At 38.2% G+C, this 26891-nt stretch overlaps 1 protein-coding gene across 1 annotated transcript; it reads left to right on the top strand.

Annotated features, from left to right (window-relative positions):
- Positions 1 to 196: 196 nt before the first annotated feature.
- CLPTM1L (CLPTM1 like) lies at positions 197 to 26378 on the top strand. Its single transcript, XM_041714664.2, has 17 exons — positions 197 to 514; positions 1347 to 1447; positions 2787 to 2976; positions 3736 to 3878; positions 5772 to 5850; positions 9673 to 9790; positions 11231 to 11325; positions 12736 to 12820; positions 14168 to 14271; positions 15602 to 15667; positions 16650 to 16700; positions 17320 to 17402; positions 19193 to 19227; positions 19513 to 19568; positions 19651 to 19695; positions 22790 to 22905; positions 24090 to 26378. The coding sequence occupies exons 1-17, from the start codon at positions 341 to 343 to the stop codon at positions 24166 to 24168; spliced, it is 1620 nt and encodes a 539-aa protein (XP_041570598.2). The 5' UTR covers positions 197 to 340; the 3' UTR covers positions 24169 to 26378.
- Positions 26379 to 26891: the final 513 nt, after the last annotated feature.

The following is a 26891-nucleotide window of genomic DNA, read 5'->3' as shown; positions in this document are numbered from 1 at the left end:
CCCAGCGCGACGAGCCCGCAAGGTCCCATTTCTCCACATTACACACCCCCTCCCTCAGCCTCCCCACAGGGCACTCGTGCTCCGCCCCTCCCCGGTTAACAGCGCCCCCTGGCGGCCGCCCCGCCCCGCGGCTCCCGGTGCCGGCGGCCGGGCGGGAGCGGGGGGGGGGGGGGGGGGGGCGGTGCCTCGGCGGCCGCCGGAAGTGACGGGCGGGCCGGCGGGGCGGGCGGCGCGCGGGGGATGCGCGAGCGGCGGCGGCGGATCCCGAGCGGGGCTGCGGCGGCGGGCGGGGGTGGAGGCGGCTGCCACCATCGGCACTGCCGCCATCGGCACTGCCACCATGCTGAGCCGCAGCTCCTTCACCAGCCTGGTGGTGGGCGTGTTCGCCCTGTACGTGGCGCACACCTGCTGGGTCATGTACGGCATCGTCTACACGCGGCCCTGCCCGACGGCGGCGGACGGCGCGGCCGGGGGATGCGTCTGGCCCTACCTGGCTCGAAGGCCCAAGCTTCAGGTGAGCGGGGCGGGCCCTCGGTACACCGAGTCACCTCGGCACCGCCCCTGACCCTGTCCCTGCCTCCTCCCGGTGCTGCTGGGCCTTGGGGAGAGCTGCCTTGGGTAGGACTTGGGTTCGTGCTTTTTATTGATTTCGTATGTCTGCTGTCACACATGCACTGCTTAGAGCAGCGTTGCGGAAGAAATGCTGGGCCTGTTTAGTCTCTGTTTAGACGGAGAAGTCTTCATTAATTCATGTAAATATCTCAGGGGATGTGTGCCAGAGGGATGGTGCCAGGCTTCTAAGTGCTGCCTGGTGGCAGGATGAGGAGTAATGGCCATAAACTGAAACACAAGAACTCCCACTTCGGTGTGAGGAAGAACTTCATTATGTTGAGAGTTGCGGAGCACTGGAGCAGACTGCCCAGGGAGATGGTGGAATCTCCCTGCCCGGAGACGTTCCAAACCCATCTAAACGCGTTCCTGTGTTACCTGCTCCAGGTCACCCTGCCTTGGCAGGGACGTCGGACAAGGTGACCTCCAGAGGTCCTTTCCAGCCCTGACAGAGACCCTTTCTTTTACTGACAGTGTCTCTGGTTCTGTGAAATGGCTCCACTTCTTCAACTTCCAGAACAGGTCATCCCATTAAACTGTATTTAGTGGCTGTGTTTCTGCCAGCAAAAGGAGCTGAAAGACTTTTTTTGAGTACACTATTTTCTTTCCTTGTGTGTACAGCCTTTCTGTAACTGGGAGAATTAGTGAAGCTGAAAGACAGATCTGGACTCTAAACGTAGAGATGCATGAATTTATTTCCATACTCATACTTTCTCTGTGCTGTGTTTTGGTTTCAGTTAAGCGTGTACACTACCACGCGGTCAAGCATTGGTGCTGAGAGCAATATTGATCTCGTTTTGAATGTGGAGGATTTTGATATCGAGTCCAAATTTGAAAGGTAAGGATCTGGACTAGTAGTATCCAAGGTACCAGAGTTCTTTGTTGAATTCTGAAGTGTTTATCCATACTAGGAGTTACATGGATGGAAGTATGTATGAAGCCAAGGTAGATTTCACTATTGGTTAGCTTGGATCAGCGTGCTGTTCTCAGCCATATAGGCAAACGTTTTGCAGAACTGTGCCTTACTTATAACAGTAAAAATTACTTTCCATTGAGAAAATCTGAAGACAATGGTGTTTGGAAATGCTTCAGACTTGCCTCTAATCACATAGGTAGGACACTGGCTGCATGTTTTGTTTTGTTCTTAATTGCTGTGGCGTTAGACCTGGAACAGGCCTTAGATGTCAAATCATATTCTCCTTTCTTGTGTTTTAGCAACATGCTCTTCCATAACTATTTCTCTGCTAAAAATCACATAAGAAAACCTTCTTTTAACTTTATTTTCCAAGAGTCTAGGGTTTGGGGGTCTTCTCAAGGGATATTGGTGCCAAGACTGTGCCCTTAGAGAAATTTTTTAGTATAAAAAATATGCACTCTGCATATGCCTCTGAACAATAAAAATGACTGGAACTACTTGTTTTGTTCTTCAGATTTGCTGTCTAACTTTTTTGTTTGTTTGTTTAAAATAATTGCCCCATTCTTGACTCTCTTATCACAGTCTCCAAGGTTATTTCACTCCCTTCATTTTCTGTGACTAAAGAACTTGTTGGTTACAGTTTCAGTCATATTGAACTTCATCTCTGACAGACCTTGTAAGAATTGTTTTACTGACAGGGTCTGCTAAGCTATTGGAAGTATTCAGAGCAGAATAAGCTGAGCAAGACTACAGGAATAGAGGAGGCATTATGCAAGGACGCAAGTAGGATGATTTCTTGGCTAGTACAAGGGGAGTGACTTCATGGTTTGGGGCTTCAGTTTAGAGTTCTGTGCTTGGCGTGCCATAATTGAGAAGATATTTTATTAATGTAAAGTGCACGGCAAAATTTGTGATTTTCTTTTTAAACTTTGTACTGTGTATGTGATCTGTGATGCATCTTCAACACATGAAGACTGTTTTTTTACAAGTGCTGTCATAATTTTGGCCCTGTGACCTATCAGTAGAGGAAAGCAACAAAAGAATCGATGATGCAGTCCTAGGGCAATAAAGCAGGGAGTGCACAAAGGTTAGACTATCTTAATATAATAGTAAATCTTTGGAAATGGATATATTGTGGTGCATATAAAAATTACCCCATCCAGCTATGGAACATGTTAGCCAGAAGTAATTGTGTCTAGTAATAGCTAAATATTTCAGCATGTGCTATGTTATCTCATAATATATTTATTTTGTATTTTAGGACAGTGAATGTCTCTGTACCAAAGAAAACCCGAAATAATGGCACATTATATGCATTTGTATTTCTTCACCATGCTGGCATTTTGCCTTGGCATGATGGTAAGCAGGTGCATATAGTAAGCCCTCTGACCACATACATGGTCCCCAAACCAGAAGAGATTAATTTGCTCACCGGTGAATCAGCCACACAGGTAGGTGTGTGTTCCATCTATGGAAGAACATCTGCAAAATAAGTAATTTATTTTTTAGACATTTCTGGCATTAGATGTGCTTGCATCTTTAAACTAAGGATGATACAACAGAAAAAAAAAAAAAGTCAAAATCCTCTTCTCTATTAATTTTCATGCTAATAGCAGACCACTAAGCAGAGCAGAGGTAGAGCTCTTTAAAATGCTAGCTAGTTATTTAAACACTTCCCTAGCTAACAATAATTGCTTCAAGGACTCATTGATTTTGGTAGAAATTACTCTGTAACAGCATGGTGCTGCTTTCTATAGTGAATTGAATTCATATGAAATAATATGCTTTGCTGTTGTAAGGTAGCAGAATAAGATAGGAAGACAAACAGATAATGTCTGGTTGATCATACTTTTGACTGTTTTGAAGTAATATCTGATTACTGTATAGTCCTGATTTCAAAGTGATTTCTTCTTACTAGTATCCACAATCCCAAGGTATAAAGGTTAATTAGATGAATATTCCTTCTTGATGAACAAGGCTGTGAATGGACACTGGAGTTTTTAAGTGTCAGATTGTGGTGGGCCTTTAAATTCCATTCTGTTATATTTGAGCAAAATACTTGATCTGGTCAAAATTAATGTAAATAGTTTCTTAGCAGGCTTCTGGTTTATGATATAATTAATGACTCCCTGGATTCCGTGAGTTAGATTATTACCTTGTTCAAAATTTTGTGTTGGTTAGCAGTATGTATTTTTATTCTTTTTTTAAAGCAAATTGAAGCAGAAAAACAGACCAATGCCCTGGATGAGCCGGTCTCTCACTGGAGGTCAAGACTAACCTTGAATGTCATGGTGGAAGATTTTGTATTTGATGGGTCATCGCTCCCTGCTGATGTTCACCGTTACATGAAAATGTAAGTTGATGACTTAATTTTGTCAGATATGTTATTTATAAACTTATGTCACATTTCTTCAAAAATCTTCCTTGACCTTCTTCAGTATTTATGTTTAAATGGGCACGTAGAGACAAGAGCAGATGCTCTTAATGCTTGCATTTTGGTAGTGACAAATTGCTGCTAAGATACTATGTACTAGAAAGCCTCATTGGAGATACCTGGTTCCTGGGCAGCTCAGAGTTTACAATACTTTTTCTGTGTGGAGTTAACATAGTAAGGCAAAGCAGGACTACAAATACACAGGTAAAATGCTATAGCAGGCCTTAAACCTATTTGTTCTCCAATTGTCCTTCTGGCCTTCAGAGCAATTGCCATCCTTTGACTCTTTCAAGTTTTCTTTCTTCTGCAAGTTACCTGTCCAAACTGGGAGTGCTGAAGAGGTACAGCTGATCTCCTAGGATATCTTTTTTTCTCCCTTTATGATTTGCTTTATTTTATTTTGACAGTGTGACAATGTTATGTCATTTTCCTCAAGAAAACACTAACAAGCAGGGATGGGTTTTTGGGCCTCTAGGTGCAGGCAGTAGCTTCTGCTGGCAGCTTGCTTCAATCTCTTCCAGTATCAAGCATAGAAGTAATGCTGTATAGGCTTGTGCTACTGTATGTTGATGCCTTTCTCCACAAGTACCCTCTTAAATCTAGAAGTAGTTGGTTAACCAGCAGACCTCAGGGCTCTGGGACAGCTTTCCAGCCAGAATAGATAGACCCATAACAAGAAGGGGGTGTTGGACTTGGGTTGGTGGATGAGGAAGTTTTTTCTGGTTGATTTGCATCAGTGCTCTTTTGTTGTGGCATTAGACAGGAAAAGAGTTTGCACATGAAATAACTGCTGCAATTTCACTAACAATAGTTTTAATCATAGTTGTTACATAGAAATTTGAATCACTTCAGTTAAATAACCAAGCAATATTTCTCAACCACAATTTCTGTGACCTTTTGCGTGTTACTGTTGCACATTGTGTGTTTAGTATGCAGTCTTTCTTAGCATGTAACAGCTTTAATCAACAGCTAAAGTTCAACTTTCAGGCTTTAAAAATCTCCATGATGCGACTCCATAAATTTTTGCCAAGAGCATCACAGTGTAGATAACTGCCTTTCTAGTGATGACTTTAGGAATTTGTCTCTGTTAGGGTAGTGGGCTAAAAAAGGTGCTGACAAAGCAACTGCAGGTAGATCATAATTTGCTAAACAACTTTACAGTAGCCAGTTTGATAGAGGGCTTGAAGGCTAGGAAGTTTTTATTGGATTCGTGCAGGTTGGTGAAGTAGTAGCAATCCAAATGAGAGATTCTGTGGATGGCAGAGAAGATTTCTGCTTCTTGTACAATACCTGTAGTAGTATCCTTCTCATTTGTGCATCTACCATCACATTCATGGTTCCATGTGAGTGAAAGCATGAGACTGATGTCCTGTCAGGCAGAGATGAATGTGGGAGATGATGGAGGGATGTCATGTCTCAGTAGGAGGGGGATATTTGAAACGAAGGATACAAATATATGGCAGTAAACTTCAGCATGTTTCTCTTCCACAGACTTCTACATTTCCCTTGGTCATGCAAAAGCTTCAGCATAATCCCAACCAATTTCATTTGTATTTTTATTTCTTTATTCTGTCTTTCTGCAGAAGAATGAAAACAAATATGAATTTTTCAATACCTGTGTCTTTCAATGAAAGATTGATTTTAGACTAGTGGCTAATTTCTTGCTATGTGTTAAAAGAAAATATGCCTGAAAAGATGGTGGGAAATTTCTACATGGGTAGATTTGAAAGTGATGAATGAGTGCTAATTTGAATAAAAGTAGTTTTCTTTTTAGATCACTACAGTTATAAAATCCATGTTTAAACATCCTAGGGTTCAGCTGGGGAAGACAGTGCATTACCTTCCAATATTATTTATTGATCAGCTAAGCAACAGAGTGAAAGATTTGATGGTGAGTAATAGAATACCTTTAACTACATTTAACAGTTTTAACAATAATCTTAAATGTTGTTTAAATTAAGGTTTTCTCATGGGTTGTTTGTGTAATGAAGAAGTATAAATGCAGAAAAGGATTCAATGACCATTTAACTTAATGTGACTTAATGTGGTAATTGCAGAAGCTCGGTATGGGTTTTGAGACTTCTCTCTGGCAGAACTGTCAGTCACTGTCTTCTATTCCATCAAAGATGTTTGAATTCCATTGCTTCTAGCTTTTAGGTGGATTTGGAGGACATCACTGTAGGAACAGTAGTGGCAGGACCAGTCTCTTCAGAGTTTGACTCCTTAATATGATGTGTTAGCATCCCAGAGTAGATTCTCATGCCTGCTAGGCATATTGACAATATCCACAGCTGATGGTGGAGCTACATTGAGATAAGTCAGGAGCTATTCTCTTATGTCCTCAAAATTCAAATGTGGATAAATTTCTTGATGCTGCTGTCTGTCACGTTAGACTAACTTGAGCACCTGTAAGTTTGGTGTCACCATACATCCAATGATTTTGTGCACTCAAATAAATCAGTACTTTGAAACTTCAGTAATGGAATTACAGAAAGATGAAGCTGGATGAGATTTCTGGGATTGCTAGTCCATTGTCTCTTCTCAGAGTAGGATCTTGTGGAATGAGTTTTTCAAGACCTTTTCCAGTTGAGATTTGGTTATATCCAAGAATGGAGAGGCCACAACCTCTATGGGCAACCTGCTTTAGTATTCAGTTACTCCAGCAGTTAAAAAATATTTTTAAAAATAGAATTTTCTGTATTCAGTTTTTGCCCAACTCTTCTCTTCTAGGAAATCATGCCATTTCTTTGCTAAGGTTGCACATGGCAGTCCCATGTATCTAAATCATATTGCTCTTAGCAGCTCTTAGTTAAGCCTTGCAGTTCTTTTCAGTTGCACTGACTGGCATTTGGTAATTGGGGTTATTGAGAGCAGCAGTCTTGGGGAGTGTCTCAAAACTGATAAATGAGCATGTCTGAATTATGCATCTTCTAGTTGGAAGCCTTTGTAGATGCAGACTTCCCATAAACCTTCAAAATTGTCTCTCCAATTCATGACTTTAGCTCAGACAAAGGGTTTTGTTTCTTAGTGTTCAGGAGAATCTTTACAAATTTGTGTCCCTTCCACCCTAGATTTGTACAGCAAAGTAAACTCCTGAGCATTTGTTACAAGTCTTGACGGCAGACTTTTTTTCCTGTATTTTTTTAGATATGTATTTGTAATGTTTGTATTAGTGGTCGTTGTCCTTTGTTTTAAATTTTATCACAGCTCATCCAGTCCAGTTCATTCATGTGAACTTACTTTTAACTGGTCAAGTCATATACCCTGTTTTCAAATAAATTCAGCATTCCCATATTACTAATGGCATTCCTGCAGTTGTCATGCATGCCACAGTTAATGTTGTAACTCACTGCCTTAGAAAGTCATTAAAGATGTTGGGAAGTGCTGCAAAGACTATTCCACTAAAACCTGCAACCTTCCCCTTCAGCACTGGCTTATGTGATGTCTCAGTAGTGATTGGCCAAACTGCTCTCAAGCCCTGCAGAAAGAGTGGTCTTGAAGTAAACATTCTGTGAGAGACTAAGTGGTAAGTGAAGAGCAGGAAAGAATAAGGAGAGAAGGTGGTATAGCTTTTGTGGAGCCTGGTTAATATTTAACTGTAAATAGGGGCACACACAGTATCTGTTTTCTATGCCTGACCTAAAATCATGGAGCTGAAGATGCATTTTTCCAGCTTGTGCTGGGCTGTATAGATTGTCAGCTGACTCATTTTCTTCAAGATGTAGGTCTTTTGTGGTGAGTATTGCAGTCTAGAGATTGAGTTCCTCATGTTCATACATGTGCTTAAATGCTGAGTTTTTGGGATTGCACAGAATTTAATAAAGAGATAATTTTAAAATTCATACTACTGAACTTGCTGTGTTTGCACACTGTTTTGTAGTATTGATTAAGTAGAGTGCTAGAAATAATGATGCTCTGATGCCATACTGCAAGAGTAGGTTGTATTGCAGGAATTTGGTCATTCCTAGCTTTCAAAGACCTAGCAACCATCACACCCACACCCAATTGCAATTGTGAGGCACCACTTGCGGGGTTTAAGCTGTTTGTTAAAAGAATTCATTCTTCTAATTTTACCTTTATTTTAGTTTGCTTTTGGTGTTGGAAAATTCCCATCTCTGTCTTCTATTGCAGTCCAATTTCGTCCCTACAGTACCCCTAATTCCTCCATAGTAATTCTTTGTCTGTGGAGAGTGCATTTGCCACATGCTGCTTACCCAGGCATGTGCAAAATTTTTGGTTTTTGTCCATCCTTCACAGATAAAATTTCTTTTCCCTTTCTGCCATAAATGTTAACACTGTCTTTGATAGACTGAGAAATTGAAATGAGACTGATTGAATTATGTGAATCCTTTGAAAAGGAGAAGCAGTCTGGAAGATGTTTATATAGTTTTTGGTAAATGGCTGTAGAATCTTGCCAGTGTTCTCTACAGTCAGCTGTAACCACACTTGATTTTTGTTCCATTCAGTTCAGAGATCCCTGACGCTGTTCTAGTTTCTCAAGTTTTTCTCTCTGCTCTATTCATGAAACTTTCTCAGCTCCCCTTCTTCTCCCTCATGTACCTACATGTTCTGCCCCTGTCTGAAAAGCTTACAGGGTCTTGGGAATGTGGTGAAATTGAGATTTGTTTGTACTCAGTGTGGGAAAGAGTGAATGGGAGAATGAACATAGCCCTCAGTTCACATCTGAATGGTAGGTGGGGAGCTTAAAACCATGTTCTGTGTCACAAGAATCAGAAGAAGCCCATTCACCTCAGTTACTTGTCAGCTAACTGATTACTGTAGAAACAGATGTAGTGTAGAGTAGCAGGTCTGAGATGGGAATTATGATTGGGAGTAATTAGGAGCCTGGAGCAGCAGATGCTAAAGATGAGTACTTGAGATTGGCAAGCACTCATTGTGCTGTCGTCCTGAGCTATCCTTGCAAATGTAAAACAGACTGCCTGAACTTGTTCTGAGGTATCTGCTGAGTATTCTAACATCTTAGAGGACAAGGGGGGTTTTGTGGTTTCTTTTAAACCTATTTGAGAGATGGATATGGACAGCTGTCATGCAGAAGGAGCTGAGGCAATTTAAGACTTTTTTTCCAACTTAAGTAATATGTAGATGATAAAATAGCAGAGATTTATTTTGTAGGGTGCACAAAGAAAGTTTTTGTGACACCCCAGATCCCAAAGTTACCTTACTTGGCTTTAGCTGTGGTGTTTTCATGAGTCTTAGCTAGTGGCGTCATCTTGCTTCCTCACTCTTTCAATTTCTCTGAAAATCAGCTCAATTAAGTAAATTTCTGACTGTGACCTTTGGGATACAATTTGTCTGTTGGTTGGGTTTTTTGGGGTTTTTGTATAATATTCTAGTTTGGGTAATCTTAGCATATACATTCAGAGAAGAACTGTCAAAAGAGTTATCTTAAGCACGTTTCCCACTTCATGCTGCCATCTCAGAGCCATTTGTATACAGGAACAGTGAGGTTGCTGTAGAAACTTGAACAGAACAAACTGCTAATTTAACATTTCCTGGAAAAAAATGCAAAGATTTCAAGCATGGTATAGAAGTCTAAGATCTTACTCCTTTTAAAAAACAAACTGAGTTAAAAAAATTGTGTGATTACATTATAGTGTGATGAAATCACTTTCTTTACTTTAAAAAAATACAAATAGAAGTATTTATTGCCATTTTTCTGCTATTAAAAATGAAACATCTTTTTGAAATGCAGGTTATAAATCGTTCAACAACAGAGCTACCTCTTACAGTGTCGTATGACAAAATATCTCTTGGAAAACTCCGATTTTGGATCCACATGCAGGATGCTGTGTACTCCCTCCAGCAATTTGGTATGCTTACCTTTAATGGCTTTAGGCCAAGAAACCACAACGAAGCCCTTATTTGTTTATTTTATGCACATAGATGACACTTCTTTTTTTTTCTTGATAGCTGGTGATGTGATTTAAAGCTACAAATCTTGTGTTGATTCACGTTAAGTTAAAGATAAAAATATATGTTGACGTGTGGTAGGGAACAAGAGTACAGAGGTGAATTAACCATTTTTAAAATTAATTTTATTTGGATAGTACTCTGTAAAAGCATTGGAGGACATAATCAAGAAGAGCATTTTCAGCATGGGTTTCCCTTATCATCCATGAAACAGAAAGTTGGATCAGTAATACATAGGCTTTGATATAAGGTATACACACCTGCTCACTGTAGCCATAGATCTGCAGTGAGATAAGCAGGCCATACTGAGTAAAATCCAACTGCTTCTCCTTAGCTCAGGCTAATCTATATTAAAACTAGACGTATGAACATAACTGTCTTGAAAGAGTCAAGTAATTGCTTGCTCAGAGTTTGTGTGGGGCATTTGTCAACCATCACCTCTCCATAATTTTTTGTGAGCCTCCTCAGAATTGAAATTTTCATATTCCATGCCTCGGTTGTCATGTGATAGACACAGATATCAAGACATCTCATTCCGAGAGTACCTCCTCTGCCTGGTAAAAAAGCCTGTGTATGATGCTGCTTGTTCCCCCCAAGTATGTAGCTAGTGAAACATAAGGTTTGAAATTTTCCTGTTGGAGTAATTCCTGGAGAAGTCAGATTAGTAGCAAAACTCCAAAATCACTTGAGAATGGCCATGTTCTTGCTGTGATGGCAAAGTAAGTTGGTGCTCAACTCAAGCTCTGTTGCCATAAATGCAGCATTTGTATTTTCTGTGAACTGTGGACTTCAATCGTAGTGTTTCATCTATGGCCATGTTTCTCACTGACGTTTGTTGCCCTTTACTGTGTAGTCCTTTCCTGATTTTTCAGCATTTGATATGAAGCTCACTCTTTCTGTGTATCAAGCTACACAGTTGTAAGTTCAGAGTTCAGTTTGTAAAACCTTTTTTAAAGGTTTTACAGTTCAGAGGGCAGTTTGCAAAATCTTATTTTGACTTCCTGCTCAGGCCAAAATGATTTAAGGTTTCTTCCCATTTGTCTGTCAGGTGGTTAGCTTAGGTTGTAATTACAGAATATGTTAAAGGCATGTTACAAGACACATTGTAATTATAAAAGTTAAAGGCTTGTAACTGATGGGTTTTGGTTTTGGGGCAAGCTAAATAACCTGCCAGAATATAGGTGGATTAGGATTTTACCAGAAAAGCTTCCATCATGTTTTGGATTTATGATTCCTTAACAAAACTTATGCAGGTGACATAAGAGTCCATTCATACTGGACTTGAGCATAACAGCAATGATACTTCTTGCACAGTGACTTGTTCTTGTTCTTTTTCATAGGGTTTTCAGAAAAGGATGCAGATGAAGTAAAAGGAATTTTTGTTGATACGAACTTGTACTTTCTGGCTTTGACATTCTTTGTGGCAGCATTCCATGTAAGTGTTTGTAGTTTTTAGGAAATACATAATATGAAAAAAAAAGGTGGGGAGGTGTGTCTGACTTTCAGGTGTTTCATTTATTAAGAATTATTCTTGAAAATAGTCATTTTAGTAGAGCAGCAGAGGCATTATCTGGTACAAAAGTCAGCTATATTTCCAATACAGAGGTAATATAAGAACCTCAAATAAGGCAGAAATTTGAGATAATGATACAGAAATTACCAGTCTTGACTGAAATATAAAACATTACCTTCATTATCACTTTTTTTACAATGTAGTTGGACCAAAGCCCCTAGAATTCATATGCCTGTCAACATTGGTTTAAATTGACTTCTCACAAGATTTATCACTGCATTGGCATAGCTGGGGCATCTGTAGTGGGGTTTCAGTCTCTGACTTTTAATCCCTGGAGAAATTTAGATCAGCTGATACAGATTGCCCCTTTCTTAGCATTGGCTTAAATCTGAATCTTGATTTTAATGAACAACTTTTTTTAGACACTGGGAGCATTTTTGTAATCTACAGTTATACTCAACACAGTTCCCATGCTCTGGGAGAGATAAGAGCTTGCCTGGAATGTTATGTTTCTTTATACTTGCACACAGTTAACTTGTTTGGAAAGCCTTAGACTTCCATAACATACTAATTTAATTTTTTCACTCTGTTTATCAGGTTGCAAAGTATCTGTAGACTGGGAGAAGCTTTTCTGATACATTTTTCTTTTGTGTATCATCTCCCCAAATAATTAAAAAAAAAAAGCCTCCCATAAAGAAACAAACAAACCTCACAAAAACACCTGAACATTTCCTCATTAAAATCCACTGACCCAAAAATTTCTGGAATCTGTGTTTGATTTTTTTAGACTATATTGAATGACAATACTGAAGAAAATAAAAAAGCTTCCTACAAGTAAATTAAATTCTAAAATGTCTTGAAAGTTTAGGTCAGCTTAGTGATAAAATACAGAGGAAATCTGGCTTTCTGTATTGTAGGATTTTTTTTCTAAAGTTTTGATATTATCCAAGTGTAAATTGACTGTCAATCCAATACAGAGCATTTTTAGTTTAATTTACTATGCTTTTCCCTGGTTGCTTGAGGTGTGTGGTTCCTCAGGGTCCTCATTCTTCACCCTCTATGATGAGTTACCCTGTATTGGGTCTCTGACTTTCTTTACAGGACACTTATTTGGTAGTGTTTGAAATTCATCCTGTCGTTTTGCACTGCTTTTAGAGCCTGAGCTTCTACAAAAACTTTTCTTTTTCGCTTTTTATTTGTGAGTCTTAATTTTCATTTCTGAATCTTCTAAAATGGGGTTTTTTTAATACCATGCTGAATGCATTGTTAACATTTTCAGTCTCTAATTAGTGTATGTTTCAAGCAAATGAGTATGTTTCTTCCTATTTGCAGCTTCTCTTTGATTTCCTTGCATTTAAAAATGACATCAGTTTTTGGAAGAAAAAGAGGAGCATGATTGGGATGTCTACAAAAGCAGGTATGGATAGAATGCGAAGTGTTGCCTATGTGCTGTCTATTTTACGGTGTGTGTTTTCAGTCTTGCTCTAAGTTGACACTCTGTAGGTTTACAGAGATAGCAAAATGGTGTGTGTACAAAGAAGAGATGGCTAACAGTCTACACAGATAGTTCTAACTTTGTTGGTTCTGTGCTCAGGTATCACTTGAATCTAAGTACTTGTGTCACTACTGAGGTTTGACTGGCTTGGAATTGGGAATTAGATTAATATTGAGTCAGTTACCGTGTTTTCCTTGCCGAAGGAACGGAGAAGTACTCTGAGAAAAGAATGAAGACCAGAAAAACTTCTGTGGGTGGAGAGAATGTGCTTTCATGAGTAATGCTGTTCTGCAAGTCCCTTGTATTCCTTGTAGATAGCTACAGGTTCCAAGATAGTTGTGGGTGGAAAGTGCTGTATTGTAATGCTCTTGCTTGATTTGGGCTTTGATTTAAACAGGAGCAATAGAGGTTCCTGGGGTGGGGGGAGGGGAAGAGCATGGGAGGATTGACTTGATTTGTGTATAGGAAAGATGAGAGAAACATAGTGATCTGACATCCTGCCAAGCCTTCCTAGAAACAGATGAAGGTTTTTCCAATCACTTTTTTTCCAATTTTTGATTATGAAGCAAAATTGTAAACCTGGAGTCACTTGACCTCTGAGACTATCACTAATTCTATCATATTTACAAAAGGATTAAAACACATAAGGAATATCAATACCACGGGAGGGAAAAAGGCATTCTAGTTTATGATGAACAACATATTTTTATCACGTGGAAAATCCATGTATCACTTTTATGAGTACATTTATTTTTTTAAGCAGTTGTACTGCTGTTGGCATGTGAACGCCAGAAAGTTTGTAAAAATTCAAAACGGTCCATGGAATTTCAGAAATAAGAGTCAATTGCCAGTTTCAAAACTCAGTAAAGTCAAATTCAAAAGACTTAACGTTTACAAACAATAAATGAGTTTCAAATACTGACATTATATTATCTCACAGCCTTTTAGTTTCCTGGAGACAAGAAACATGAATGTAGTTCCTAATTGTATTCACATATTGCTGAATTGCTTCAGTACGAAGTCTTCATTAAATGTTCCAATTTTCTTTCATCTCCTGTGATAAGGATTGCATAAAATGTTCTTGTTCCCTATTTGCCCAGAGATTACTGGCTGTTTCTAGGACTACTAGATATATCAAGATGTACATAAAAGAAATTCATAGTTAAATTGTGTAAGACAGAATTGCACCAAACAGACCATCACTCTTCTCTCATCTCAGTTGTTCATTTAAATATTAATAAGCCTTCCATTTTCATCTTTTCTGTCTAGTGCTTTGGCGGTGCTTTAGTACTGTGGTAATATTTCTTTTCCTTTGGGATGAACAAACAAGTTTATTGGTACTGATCCCAGCAGGCATTGGTGCAGTGATTGAGGTGAGTTCTTAAAGCTGCAGCACCAGATACCAGTATTTGCAGCAACATCCATAGTTCATAGTAGAAAAATAATGCTAAACTAGTTACTGGAAAACTACTCGAGCTTACGTGTCCTTGGCTTTCAATGACAGAGGAGATGGTGTCCCTTGATCAAATAACTAAACTGGAAGTATCAGTTTGTTCTGGGATGATCCAGCTGATACTCTAGAAACCAAACACAGGGTGATGCTGAGGTTCCAGCTATCACATCGCCCAATAGGCCTCACTTCTGGCCAAGCAAGTATTAACCATGTCAACAAGCCTGCATGGAAGCATTGTCAAAAAGCAGGCTGTGTGCCCATCGACAGTGCCAGGACTGAGGTGACTGGGGAAGGAGGATGCCTGTGTGCATGATTCCGAAAGTTTGCATCTAGTCAGTGGGTTGCCGGTAACACAACTGTCTCAAAGTGACAGCAATCATACGGACAGTACATCTCAGAGGAATTTTTCTGCTAGGAAGAACTTTTTCACAGCTTGGATTTAACTCACGTTTCTCATGCAGTACTAATAGTGACATTGATTCTGTAAGAAATTATTTTCTCACTCATATCAAAGATAACAGTAAAGGATCATCTTTACGCTATTCCCCTTTTTTTGTCTGGAATATATGGTGAGTGAGGAGAGAATATTGGTGTATCTAAATTTAAATTAACCTTGTCCACAAAAATTCTTCAGGGAGTGCAGCTCTCCTGGGCAGTTGCATTGCCTAAGTTGTCAAATCTCTGTAGCAGTGTGGGTACATGAGTAAATTTTAAGGTGAACTTAAACTTTTGGTTTACATTAGGGTCAGACTGGTACAGCTGTACAGTAAGTAATCAAAAATAATTCAGCAGATTCACTGATTTTGTCTTGTAGTCCACTACTGAAATGTAATGACCATGTAAGTGCCAGTTTAATCACTGTTAGGAGTTCTGAGGCACCTTCATCAAAGGCACATAAAAACTTGCTTGGCAGGTGACTACTGGAATTTTCTGAATGTCTGACCTGGGGTGCGTGTTGGTGCTAACCCCACTTAGGTACTGCCATTCAGATATCCTGAAATTACTACATTACTTCACTTAAATTAGATCATCTGATAAAGAGACTTAATACATTGTACTTGTTTGATGACATGGCATTTGGTTTGTGTAGACACAGGCAGTGTATGCTGCAATCAGGCTGCTACTGCTTTATGCAGTGGATGGTTAAAACAGGTATTCTGGAATCTTGATTTTAATTATCTGAATCCTTCGTAAGATGTTCCTTTGTGTAATAATCTTTTATGTGCATTTTTTGGTTTTGCTAATCACAGCTCTGGAAAGTGAAGAAGGCCTTGAAAATGACAATCAGGTGGCAAGGTTTGAGACCCAAATTTCAGGTATAGTAGACATTGCCCTGTTAATGATTACACTCTTGAGTCATCCATCTGTTTCCAGGTTACTGTACATCTTGACTTGTAGCGAAATGAAGAAATTTTTTTAAATTATAAAACTTTCCTGTCTATATCTCTCTATGAATAGCTTCATCCAATAGCAGGATGAGCATTTTCAAACCTTTTTCTTTCCCTGAGTTCTTTAGAAGCAGCAACTATTTGTATGTATTTATGGTGCAAGAAACTTCAGAACTTCTCTCTCAGCCCTGCTAAATCTTTATAGGTGGGGTGGGACTGTTGCCAGGCACTCTTAAGTGACATCATGATTTGAAATAAGAAATCGGCTTTTGCATGAACCTGTAGGTGTAATTTCTCAGTTGTGGAACTAACAGAAGATGTGGCATGTTCTGGGGACAATAGACTCTTAGATGATTCTTCTGGGTGAAATGAAGTGCTGAGATTGCAAAGTGCAGTCTACACTGAAAGTTTTTCTTGCTGGTAGAAGAAACAGTTGTCTAAGATTTGGTGTTTCTTCACAAGAAGTGCTGGGGTTTTGTGCTGCTTAAAGTCTATGTGTCTAGATTGACTGGTGGCTCTGCTTGTTCCTGTGTCAAGGAACTGTGTTGAAGCAGGCAGAATTTCTGGACCTGCAGAGATAATCCATGACCTCTTCATGGTTATGGCTTTTCATAAATGCTTTCTTTATCTGACAGATTTCTAGCTACTTGACTTGGCTTTTGCATTGTGAATTCTGCTGTCTCAACAGCTTTTCTCTAAGCAAAGAAGTCTTGGAAGTTTGGTATAAAATATGAGGTTAAAGGATAATCTTTTTGCCTACCCTATATTTAGTAGGCTGCACAGGACAAATATATGACTCTGCTATATAGAAGCTTTTAAAAGCTTTGATACCTGCTTAATGTAGGGAGTTGGACAGGAAAATGCTTTCCCCCGTGTTCTGATGTGATTATGGTTTTCATGTGTGTTGCAGTTTGGTGCATACAATGATTCTGAAAAGAAAACCGAGGAATATGATGCCCAGGTAAGAGGGAATCCTATGCCTTGCAATCTACGAAGTCTGTATATGTCACATGTTGATTGACTTGTTTTGCTCTTTTTGTCTACAGTGTATTTTCCACATCCTCACAGTTGTCAAGTGGGTCATCTTTGTGTAGATGATCAAATAGTGAAGATTCATTCTGATAATTTATGAATGGAAACAATGAAATAGTTCTTTCGGTTGTTGAATCTGGTTGAGGCATTGCTCTGAGAAGCATTACCACTCACGAATTTGAAAGCTGATATTTGTACTTATTATTTTTACTGAAGGAAAGTTCACATGGTTCCTGATTTCTGAAAGGAGTTGAGCATAGGTGACAACATTGGTGTTAAGTAGGGAGTTACTTTTAGAGACTGATCTTTGCGCTGTCTCTTGGTGCAACGCTCTGAGGTGATTGCTTGTCTGTACTGGACTTTGGAATTTTCACCACCACCACTAGAAGTGGAAGCGTAGTAGAAATAGCAGACATTTGGGAATAGGAAAAGATTTTCAGGAAAAAATTTATGTTGCTGTCTTCTTCTTTTCATGGCTATTTAATGCCATGAAAAATCTGTTCATATAGAATCTAGTGAACTAACAAACTATTTTCCTTGTCCATTAGGCTATGAAATACTTGTCGTATTTGCTCTATCCACTGTGTATTGGAGGGGCATGTTACTCCTTGCTGAATGTCAAATACAAAAGGTACTGTAACTCTATAAATTATCTTATATGGAATTGAAACTTTCCCCATTTTTTTCTACATGGTTATGGAAATTAGTTGTTAGCTTGATGCATAGGCCAGGAACTGGAAATTTCCTTGTCCTTTCTATCTAAAGCTGAAGAGTATAGATGTTTTTTTAACATCCTGTAACAACAGGCTGTTGTATTTCACAAGTTAACTGATAGTTACTTTAGCATAGAATTCAGCAGCTTGCATACAAGTCAATCAGAAGAGAAGGAAGAAAGCTGCCCTTGATGTTCAGAGGGCCAGTTGGTGATAGGAGAGATGAAAGGAATTCAGTGGCTGAACTTGTCCAATAGCAAAAACCTTCACAAAATTATTTACTTTGAACAACAGTCTTCTCTGTTTCTAGATATGATAGCTATGATGGCAAGCAAGCAAAAGCATTTTTTAGAAAGGGCTCTTTATTCCTTTAGAGCCATGAACTTCCTGCAACATAGTAATACTTCAGCAAGAGCTGGACATTCAATATTTCATGAGCAAATGAAACCCTTGTCACCTTTCACTCAAAATAGCTGATTCATTTTGTTTTGGAGAGATGCAAGAAGTGTGCAAATTTTGTTGTAGGAAAATCCTGCAAACATAAGCATGGTAAGGCCACGTAGGCATTTTTTAATAGTCCTTAGGCCCAGATGGGATGGGAGAAAACAAGCAGTAGTAGTTTTTCCTAATGTTATTTTAAGCTGTTGTTGCATACATGAGCTGTAACAGTTATACTATAAATTGGGGAAATTTCTGCGCTATTAGGAAAGCATTTTTTTCAGAAAGTTCTTGTCTTAGTAAGCAGCTAACAAATATGCAGCATTTTAAAATTCTGCTTTTCTGACAAAATTCTTGAATTAGTTTAGTATTTCAAAATACTATATTTTAGATATTTCATGAGCTGCAGCTTAAGGAAGTGAAAGCAATTCATACAATAGAATTCTTGCCATTGTTAAATTAGTAAGGAAATGTGTCAGAACAAATAATCTTAGCAGTGGATTATCCTTTAATCTTGGAGGTGTTTTCTGATTCATTCTTTATATGCTTGTGGATTACTGAAATGCTGCTATAACTGTAATGTTGCTCTTAATGTGTCAGTAACACAGCAATGCAAGTTTAATGTTAAATGATGTAACCAGAGCATGACAGTTATTAGCTGTTCTCAGGATTGCAAGCACAACTATGGGATTCTATCATTGTCTGTAGCCCTACCATTATTTTGTCAGGATTGTGCTCCATTGAACATCTGGGAAGGTTATTAGATGTAAGGAGGGGAAAACCTAGATTCTTTGTATTTACTTTTTTTTTTATGTACCTACTGATGTGGTTTGCACTGAATGGTACTTGTTTGAAATTTGATAACTCCTTACTGTGCCATATGAAGTGACTCTTTAATATTTAGAATACAGTGTTATCTTCGCAGGCTTTAATACAGTCAGGGTTCAGTGCACAGTATTACACGCACAGTGCACATATCTCATGTCAGTTATCTGATTATTAACACAGATGTCTTAAAATGGTTTGTAAAAGTATAAAAACAGGTGATAAACCTCTCAAAACTTCTTGTATGGACTGGTAAGTATCATTTGCTTAAACTACCTCTCTGGAGCCCCTCCTAATCCAAGGAAGATATGAGGTATTTAGTTCTTGCATGGAGTAATTTATAACACAGCTATTTCTTGGAGTAGTCATGTGGTGTACAGTGGTGTATAGGATGTGGTATAATTTTGGCCGAAGAGAAATATAACTGTACTCTCTTTGTTTGTAGCTGGTACTCCTGGTTGATTAACAGCTTTGTCAATGGTGAGTCCTTTCTGTTCTCTTTTCTATACATGTTTTTTCAGATGAAGGCCAGGACTCAAAATAGAATATTAACTGCTGTCATTTGGATCAGTGTAATACAAATCAATAACTTAGTACTAAATTATCACAGTGGTTGAAAAAGGGAGAAGAATCAACCCAAAGTGAACAAAAGAATTAGATGCATCTTCACTCTTAGAAAAAAATTAGTGAAAATTACTAATTGTGGAAGTACAGTTGTGTGATTAACATCTGTGCATTTGTTTGTTTTCCAAATTTCATCTTCAGGAGTGTATGCTTTTGGATTCCTGTTTATGCTGCCCCAACTATTTGTAAATTACAAGGTAAGATTGAAAAGTGATGAAAGTCTACTTTTCTAGTCTCTTCTTCCAGACTATATTACAATTTGATATTTTTTATTTCTAGATGAAATCTGTTGCACACTTACCATGGAAGGCTTTCACATACAAAGTAAGTAAAGCTCTAATTTAAAGTTGGGTGCGTTTTCATTTTGAAAATTATTTTCTGTAAGAAAGAGCCTAATAAAAAATAACTTAAGGATGGTAGTACTTTTTTGTTTTAACAACTAAACTTGTTTGCAACTGTTCTTAGAATAAAGAAACACACTGATTTTCATTTTTCATAATGACTTCCATATGATGAGAGTACTTGCATCCTAGTTTTTATGATAATACTGCTTTTTGTACTGTCAGCTGTCTTGCATGAGTACAGGTTGGTCCTGCAGATAAATTTATCAGTCTTAGTTAAATGTGTTACTTTAAGAAGGTGTCAATGCATCACTGACAAGGGATAGTTCTCAAGAAACATTTAGGAATGCTACAAGACCTTATACTGGCAGGTTCCAGGAGCTACCAGAGGCTGAAGTAATGTATACACTGTTCTGTGCCAGGGTGGTAATTGTGAGCTTCTGGGCAAATGCGAGGGGGATTGTTCCATGGGGAAAGGAGGGGCTGCACTGTGGTGTCCCCACTGCCTGGACTGCCCTGGTAAGGCAGTTCAGTGCTGCAGCCAAGCTCAGTAGCAGACCTTGGAGGGGGAGGTGAGTTTATTTAAAACCAAATCAGCTCACTAACCCTTTGATAGCTGTTTATCCACAAGCACTCACTCATGTGTCCCAAGTGGTTTGTATAGTATTCAAACACCAAGATGATAGACCCAGTTATCCCAGTCAGCTATCATATGTGCTGATACGGATAACAAGGGACACCCACTGTTCAGTAACCACGTCTCCGATGTTCTCCCTCAGTTACCAACTCTATACTAGTTTTGTTCTTGTACCCCTAAAGAACTGATACTATTTTGACTATCATTTCCCACCAATGCTGTGTACTGTATTTGTTCTGTGCTTTGCTTTCCTGACCTTTGTGTCCTGAGAAACCCTGGGTGGATGTGTTGGGATCATCAAGGCCCTGATGTCATCACCATGTACCCTTTTTGCTTGTGCTTCCACTCATAAACGCTTTCATTTTTCCTTTGTGCTGATATTTTAAAATTCCCCAGAACATCTGTACTTTAAAATAACAGTGTTAAAAACTGCTTAAGAAATGGTGTCCGATTCAGAACAGAAGATGTGGGACAAAAGGACTAAAACATACACATCAAAAGAGATTATAAAGGCTTTTCCATTTCTATGAGCCTATAGCAATTGTCCAACTTTCTGCTGCCTTCCTGTTTTTAAGGAAACAGGGTGCATCTAGGAAAACAGATTTAAATGTGGCTGCTAGCAGAATAGCAACTGAGCAGTTGCTGTGGAAATAGAGACAAAAATAACAGTTGCAGTTTGATGTGGAAATAGAGACAAAAATAACAATAAACTCAGTATTTCAGGCATATACTAGGCAAATCAGCATGTTTTTTAAGAGGGAGCAAAAGGTATATTAATGAAGTAATTTCACAATTTTACTTCACCAAAGAAAATAACTGAGCAGAGACATCAGCAGTTAAATAAACAACAGAGGGAGGTTATTTAAGCAAATAACCTTTAAATCAGTACAACCTTGCTCTTGTATGCCTTTTCTTACAGAGCATTTATGGTTCCTGTTTAGATGCCATAGGCTACCCACAACAAAGGCACGAGTGTGTGGAGAAAGAAGTCTATTTTTGTTTTCAATTATGTTTAATTTAGAGAGCTTTGGAAGGGAGTATTTTACTTTTTTTAATGAATATTTAGAGTTTCTTGCTCTCATGTTCACTTGAAGTGGAAAGAAAAGTCTGAGGGCTCACTTGTGACCATTGTTCTAGAGAGCTTTGTTGGGTTTTTTCCTTAATTTGAACTCTGACTTTCTAGATTCTGTGGGTTTTATGTTTTATTGTTAATAAAGAGTACCTTCAAGTGCGGTAAACTCAAAAGAAAATTATTATTATCCAGTCTAAACACTATTGAATGGGCTGCCTTGCTGCATTCACTTGAAGTGCCTTACAGAGACTGTGTGCCTGAAAGATGGAGCATTTAGCTTTTTCTTCCCATTGTCATTGTAGGATCACTCACTTGGGTGTTGACTTGGAAAGGCTGTCTTTTCCAGCTTGCCAAGGTTTTTATGTTTGCTCCATGACAAACCTTTGCACAGACTTGAGAATTGCCAGCTGTATTCCTCACTCGCTTCAGATTGATGTGTTTGTTTTGACCTGACAGAAAGAGCTCTCCTGTTGTAACTTTAATCAGAACTCTCTCCTGTCCAACACCCTCATTTTCTGCTGATATTCTCTTCCATCATATAAGCATTGGTTCATTGTGTAGAGTGAGTTTTGTGCTTACATCACTTGCCCCCTTCTAATGGTGTGGATTAGCATTCAGCTTGCTAAACTGAAAGGAGCCATGCTACTGACTCAGTTTGTTAACCTAACAGTGAATATTCTTTGCTGGGTTTGTTTCCTGATGTTTTCAGTGAGTTGAAACAGTTTCTTGCAATATGAGTACTAGAGCTGGTGCACTGTAGCCAAGAGCCAGATCCAGAGGAGTTGCTTTTTGGTTAAATTACTTTTCATTATTGCTGCAAAAATAGAGCAGTACACCTAGTTGATTGGAAATGGTGTAGAAAATTAGCCATCCCTTATTCAAGACATAGTTACTTCCAGGAAAACACTGAAAATATTTTAAAGTCTTTCCAAGGCTATTAAGTTAATCTTCTTAAAAGCAATAAATTAACAAATTTTTACACAAATTTCTACAGAAAACGAAAGTGAAGTGACATTTTGTACACCTTGTCATTTGAGTAATGAACAAACAAAAGTCTGGGGGTTTTTCCAGTTCCTTTGAAGTTTTCTCTGAAATTGAGTCTCTGTTTTTCCCCTCCCATGACAGTACTCTTACAGTCCTACTTCCTTTTTACTTGTAACTTCTGGGCTGTAGTAGACAGTATGGTCTTCATTAAAAGAAGGCATTTTAGAGTTTGCCTTAGTTTTGCAGCATAACCTTTAAGTGTTGTTATAAATATGGAGGAAGTCTGTGTTCTCACAGAACAATATAGGAAGCTTCTAACTTTGCATGACTGATGACTTCCTTTCTTTACAGCCAACTGAAGTATTATTTTCTTTTAATTTGTAGGCGTTCAACACCTTTATTGATGATATATTTGCTTTTATCATCACTATGCCAACATCTCATAGGCTGGCATGCTTTAGAGATGATGTTGTGTTCCTGGTCTATCTCTACCAAAGATGGTATGATTTCCTTTAATATTTGTTACAGTTTTTACAATGCTATAGATGGTTGCAGTCTGTTGCTATAAAGAGCTATAGGTTGGGATATAAGTTTTATACTATAGTAATGTATAGTATAGTATGGTCTGGATAATGTTAGTTATATATATGCCTAGTGAAGGGAATGGTGAGCAGGGCACCATAAAGGATCACTATAAAGGAGATCTCAAAAACATTTTCCTGTAACTGACAGTAATTCTGAACATGACACAGAGTAGTAAAAAAAATTATCTTCTCACAATACTTGGAATTTGTGTCACTTACCCCTTTTCTCTCCCCACAACATCCTTCTTTTTACCAGATTTCGAAGTCACAAGTCCTCCCACTCCCCCCCAAAAAAAAAAAACAAAGCAAAAGAAAAACCAAGCAAAAACTACAAAAATAAAAAACATAAAACCTAAATAAAAACCCCACAAATCAAATGTAAGACATAAATACCTGAAGTTAGGGAAATGAGAGACGTTCCTAAGCTTGTATTCACCTTAGCAGTTCTTGGCTTCTAACCCTTGCGGAGGGCCACATCTCCATATGCTCCGTGTCTGAGGCATGTTCTCCAAGGTGCTCTGCAGGGGAGTAGTGAAGGATGTTGTCTGATGGGGGACTGCCCTGCTTTGCCTTTTTATTTATCTGGTTTGCAAAAACAAGTTATCGGGTTCTCTTGTTGAGTTCCTGTTGAGTTTTAGATTCTTTGAGTAACTAAAATCAGGGAAGAAAGCTATATGCACTACTTATGAAATACTAAGTTCATAGTAAAGTTACAGAAAGTGTATTTTTGTTCCCAAGAATAAACATTTTTGTTTATTGTTATTTTTGTAGAAATTAAGTGGTCAGCAGCTTCAGATAGGGGCTGGGCAGTGGTTTCAAGTTTGAGAGGTGTCCTGCATTGCTTGAGAAAAGACTCCAGCCAAGCTTTAATGGAGCTAATACATCTCTTCAGAGGTTCTGTTATGAGACATCTGGTTGAGTCATATTGTGAAAAAGCTGATACATCTGTACAAATCTTTAAAGATGTTGGGTTTTGCCACAAATGGGAATAGAGAATATGATGACAAAGAAATTAACTTTTAAAATTAAGCATCACAGAACTACTTAATTCCTTCAGATAGAGGCTGTAATGTAACTAAAGATTTGTTTCTTTCTGCCAGGCTTTATCCTGTGGATAAGAGCAGAGTAAATGAGTATGGAGAATCTTATGAAGAAAAGTTAAAAAAAAAAAGCTCATAGAGAATAACTAAGAACTGAAGAAGATTCTGACCCCTGGACTTTTCCTCACTTTGTGTATTACCTGCTCCTAAGGAAGAAAAAACTTATTTAATAAGAGTATTTTTAAAGCTTATGACAGCACTACATGGACAATGCATCTTCTATATTGCCAAAATCTAGTTTTGATACCCTCCTCTTTCAAGACCTCTTCCATCCTCACAAAGTCTACAGTATGCCAGATGACATTACATACACTTCCTGCATTTCAGCTTCTCTTCAGTGAAAACCTAAGCATCCTGACCATTGTAATTAAGATCCAAATATGTGTTTTTAAGACAACTCACAAACTGAAATGTGGTGCCTGTGCCACTAGGCTCTGAAAACTGAAAAAACAAGACACTGTTACAGCAGAATCATGGGTTATTGCCAAACTGGGGGCTGTCAAAAATAAAAGGTATAATACTGGATTATATTCTACTTAAAAATCATTCTAATTTGATAATGGAGATAATGGAAATTGTAGAAATTGTGAATTCCTCGCTAAAAAAATATATTGTTGGAAATATAGGATAAGGTACATGGCGTTGTTAAACTTCAAATTCTGCCGCGTTCTTGGTCTACAATATGGCAGAGTGTTTCAGTTTTCTTAGAGTGAAGCTGTGAAAAAACTGTAACATTATTTCTTTCAATATGTATGCAAGTTTATAGAAACCCTTCTGCATTGTTGACAAACCTGATTTCTTGAATTAGCAGGTATTGATGTAATGCAAATCATTGTTATGTGCTGGGAGAGTCTCTTAATGTTTCTTAAATTCTTCATCATTTGGTACCACAGTGACCTACTAGGCAAATTCTGTCATGTTTCAAAGGGAATAATTCCTTAGTCTTTTCCCCTCTCCCTCCCTGCCCCATCCTGTTTTTTTAGATGAAACACACATCATTCAAATGGAACTGTTTTGCTCAAGTACTGGTTTAACAAACTACAATGATACAGAGAAAAAAAAAAAAAGCCTGGTAAAGAACAAGTCATACCTTTCAATTTAGAATCTGTATTCCATGGGAATTGAATTCATTAGGTGAGGTATTTTGATCTGTTTCTTTCAAATTTGTAAAAAATAATCAGGTTGAATTATTATACAAAATCCAAATTCCACAGCTATATCTAGAGACCACTTATAAAAATGGTTAGAAAAATTTTAAATTTAAAATCTTCAAAGATTTTTAAAAGCAGGTTTCTTAGTAACAGTAAGGGAAATACAGAGTGCATTTGGTTCAGCAGCAAATAAACTACAATTTAAAAAATCCAAAGGGCAGAATTTGAGTTTCCAATTCTAGTTTTGCTTTGGTCAGTAAGTTTACAAATAAACCATAATGATTCTTAAGTTTATTAAATTGCATGCTGTTTGTGGAAGGCTGTTTAACCTCAATTTGTTGTGAATTGGAAATATTCATACAGGTCAGCTCCTGTGGTCTGTACCTACTTCGTGAAGTGGATTTTATCCAGTTCTGGTACTGCAAAGTCTGAACGTATAAATATTTGGGTCCTAAATAGATAAAGAAGTTTGCCTGCCTATTGTGTTTTGCTACAGACTACAGTCTTTCCTGTACTGAAGTCCTCCTTACACACTGCTGGCAATGGAAAGGAGTCTTGAAGAGAATATTTATCTCCTGTTAATGTTAAAGTCTCTTTATGCTGTTAATTGTAACTACAGATTATTGACTTTAGCATTAAACACACCTAAGTAAGTCTATGCAAAACTGGGGCTGCATTTGCTGTATCTTGTACCTGTTTTGAATTTGTTTGGAATGAGCTATTTATGGTTAAGCAAATTAATATTTCACATTAAGTAAATCGCGTGTGAAAAATTTTCCTGATATAAAGAATGCATATAGCACGTTCCCTTTTTGTGCCATTTCAAAGCAACCAAGTCATTGATTCTTCTAGAGTGGCTTCCCAAAGTCCAGAATACCATATTTGGGTATTTTTGATGTTTCATCGCTCATTTTTGTACACAGCTGTTGGAAAATTTCTCTTGCACCTTTACATACTGTGAGTTTCCTGGTCTTCTGTCTTGCATTTCTTGACACTGACCTTATGATAACCTATACAATAGTCATAAAGCTTATAAAATTAGAACATTTTAAGTCTTTAAAATGATCAAGACTTTCCTGTTCAAGTCATTTTTTTATGCATTCCATTTCCAAATAAAAGACTTGTCATACAGGATAAAGAGTTAAATTTTGTTACTGGAAAGAAAGGTGGTAAAAAAACTGTACAGAGTAACTTTGGAGATACTGAATTACATGTTTTAACTTTCTAGTTGTGGTAATGACATCAGCTAAAAATGTGGTTCTGTATGTGAACCAGCTTATGCTGGATAATCAATATCTTAGAATCTGTTTACATGTCCAAGAGTAACTTAAAAACTTCCTCACTTCTAATGGGATCTACTGTTGTAAGCAACTAGGTGACCATCTCACATTCTCATCTTCATTAGGCTTGTAAAGGCTTTGGAAATTATAAGATTACTATGATTTGGGGTTAGGGCTGGTTTAGAATTAATTGAGAGAACCATCCTATACTTCTGGAAGCTGCTCTTGCCCAGGATTTAGCATGGCAGTCCTGATTCTCTAAGGACATAAGTGACAAATGGCAGCTGGCTGGACTCTGGCTGTAGATGGCCCGTGGCACAGTGCCTCTGAGCTGTGACAGAGACTGTGCTCCATTCCTGCACAGCTCTTCA

Source organism: Taeniopygia guttata, chromosome 2 (genome assembly GCF_048771995.1).
Source record: "Taeniopygia guttata chromosome 2, bTaeGut7.mat, whole genome shotgun sequence".
NCBI classification, from domain to species: Eukaryota; Metazoa; Chordata; class Aves; order Passeriformes; family Estrildidae; genus Taeniopygia; species Taeniopygia guttata.
The sequence above is the reverse complement of the archived record's forward strand: the minus strand, read 5'-3'. Positions and strand labels throughout refer to the sequence as shown.

Bases quoted from the DNA above. Each gene is read 5' to 3' on its own strand.
- CLPTM1L (XM_041714664.2), top strand. From the start codon at position 341: ATGCTGAGCCGCAGCTCCTTCACCAGCCTGGTGGTGGGCGTGTTCGCC. The intron at 515-1,346 runs GTGAGCGGGGCG...TTTTGGTTTCAG, and splicing joins CTCGAAGGCCCAAGCTTCAG to TTAAGCGTGTACACTACCAC. The intron at 19,228-19,512 runs GTGAGTCCTTTC...TTTCATCTTCAG, and splicing joins GATTAACAGCTTTGTCAATG to GAGTGTATGCTTTTGGATTC.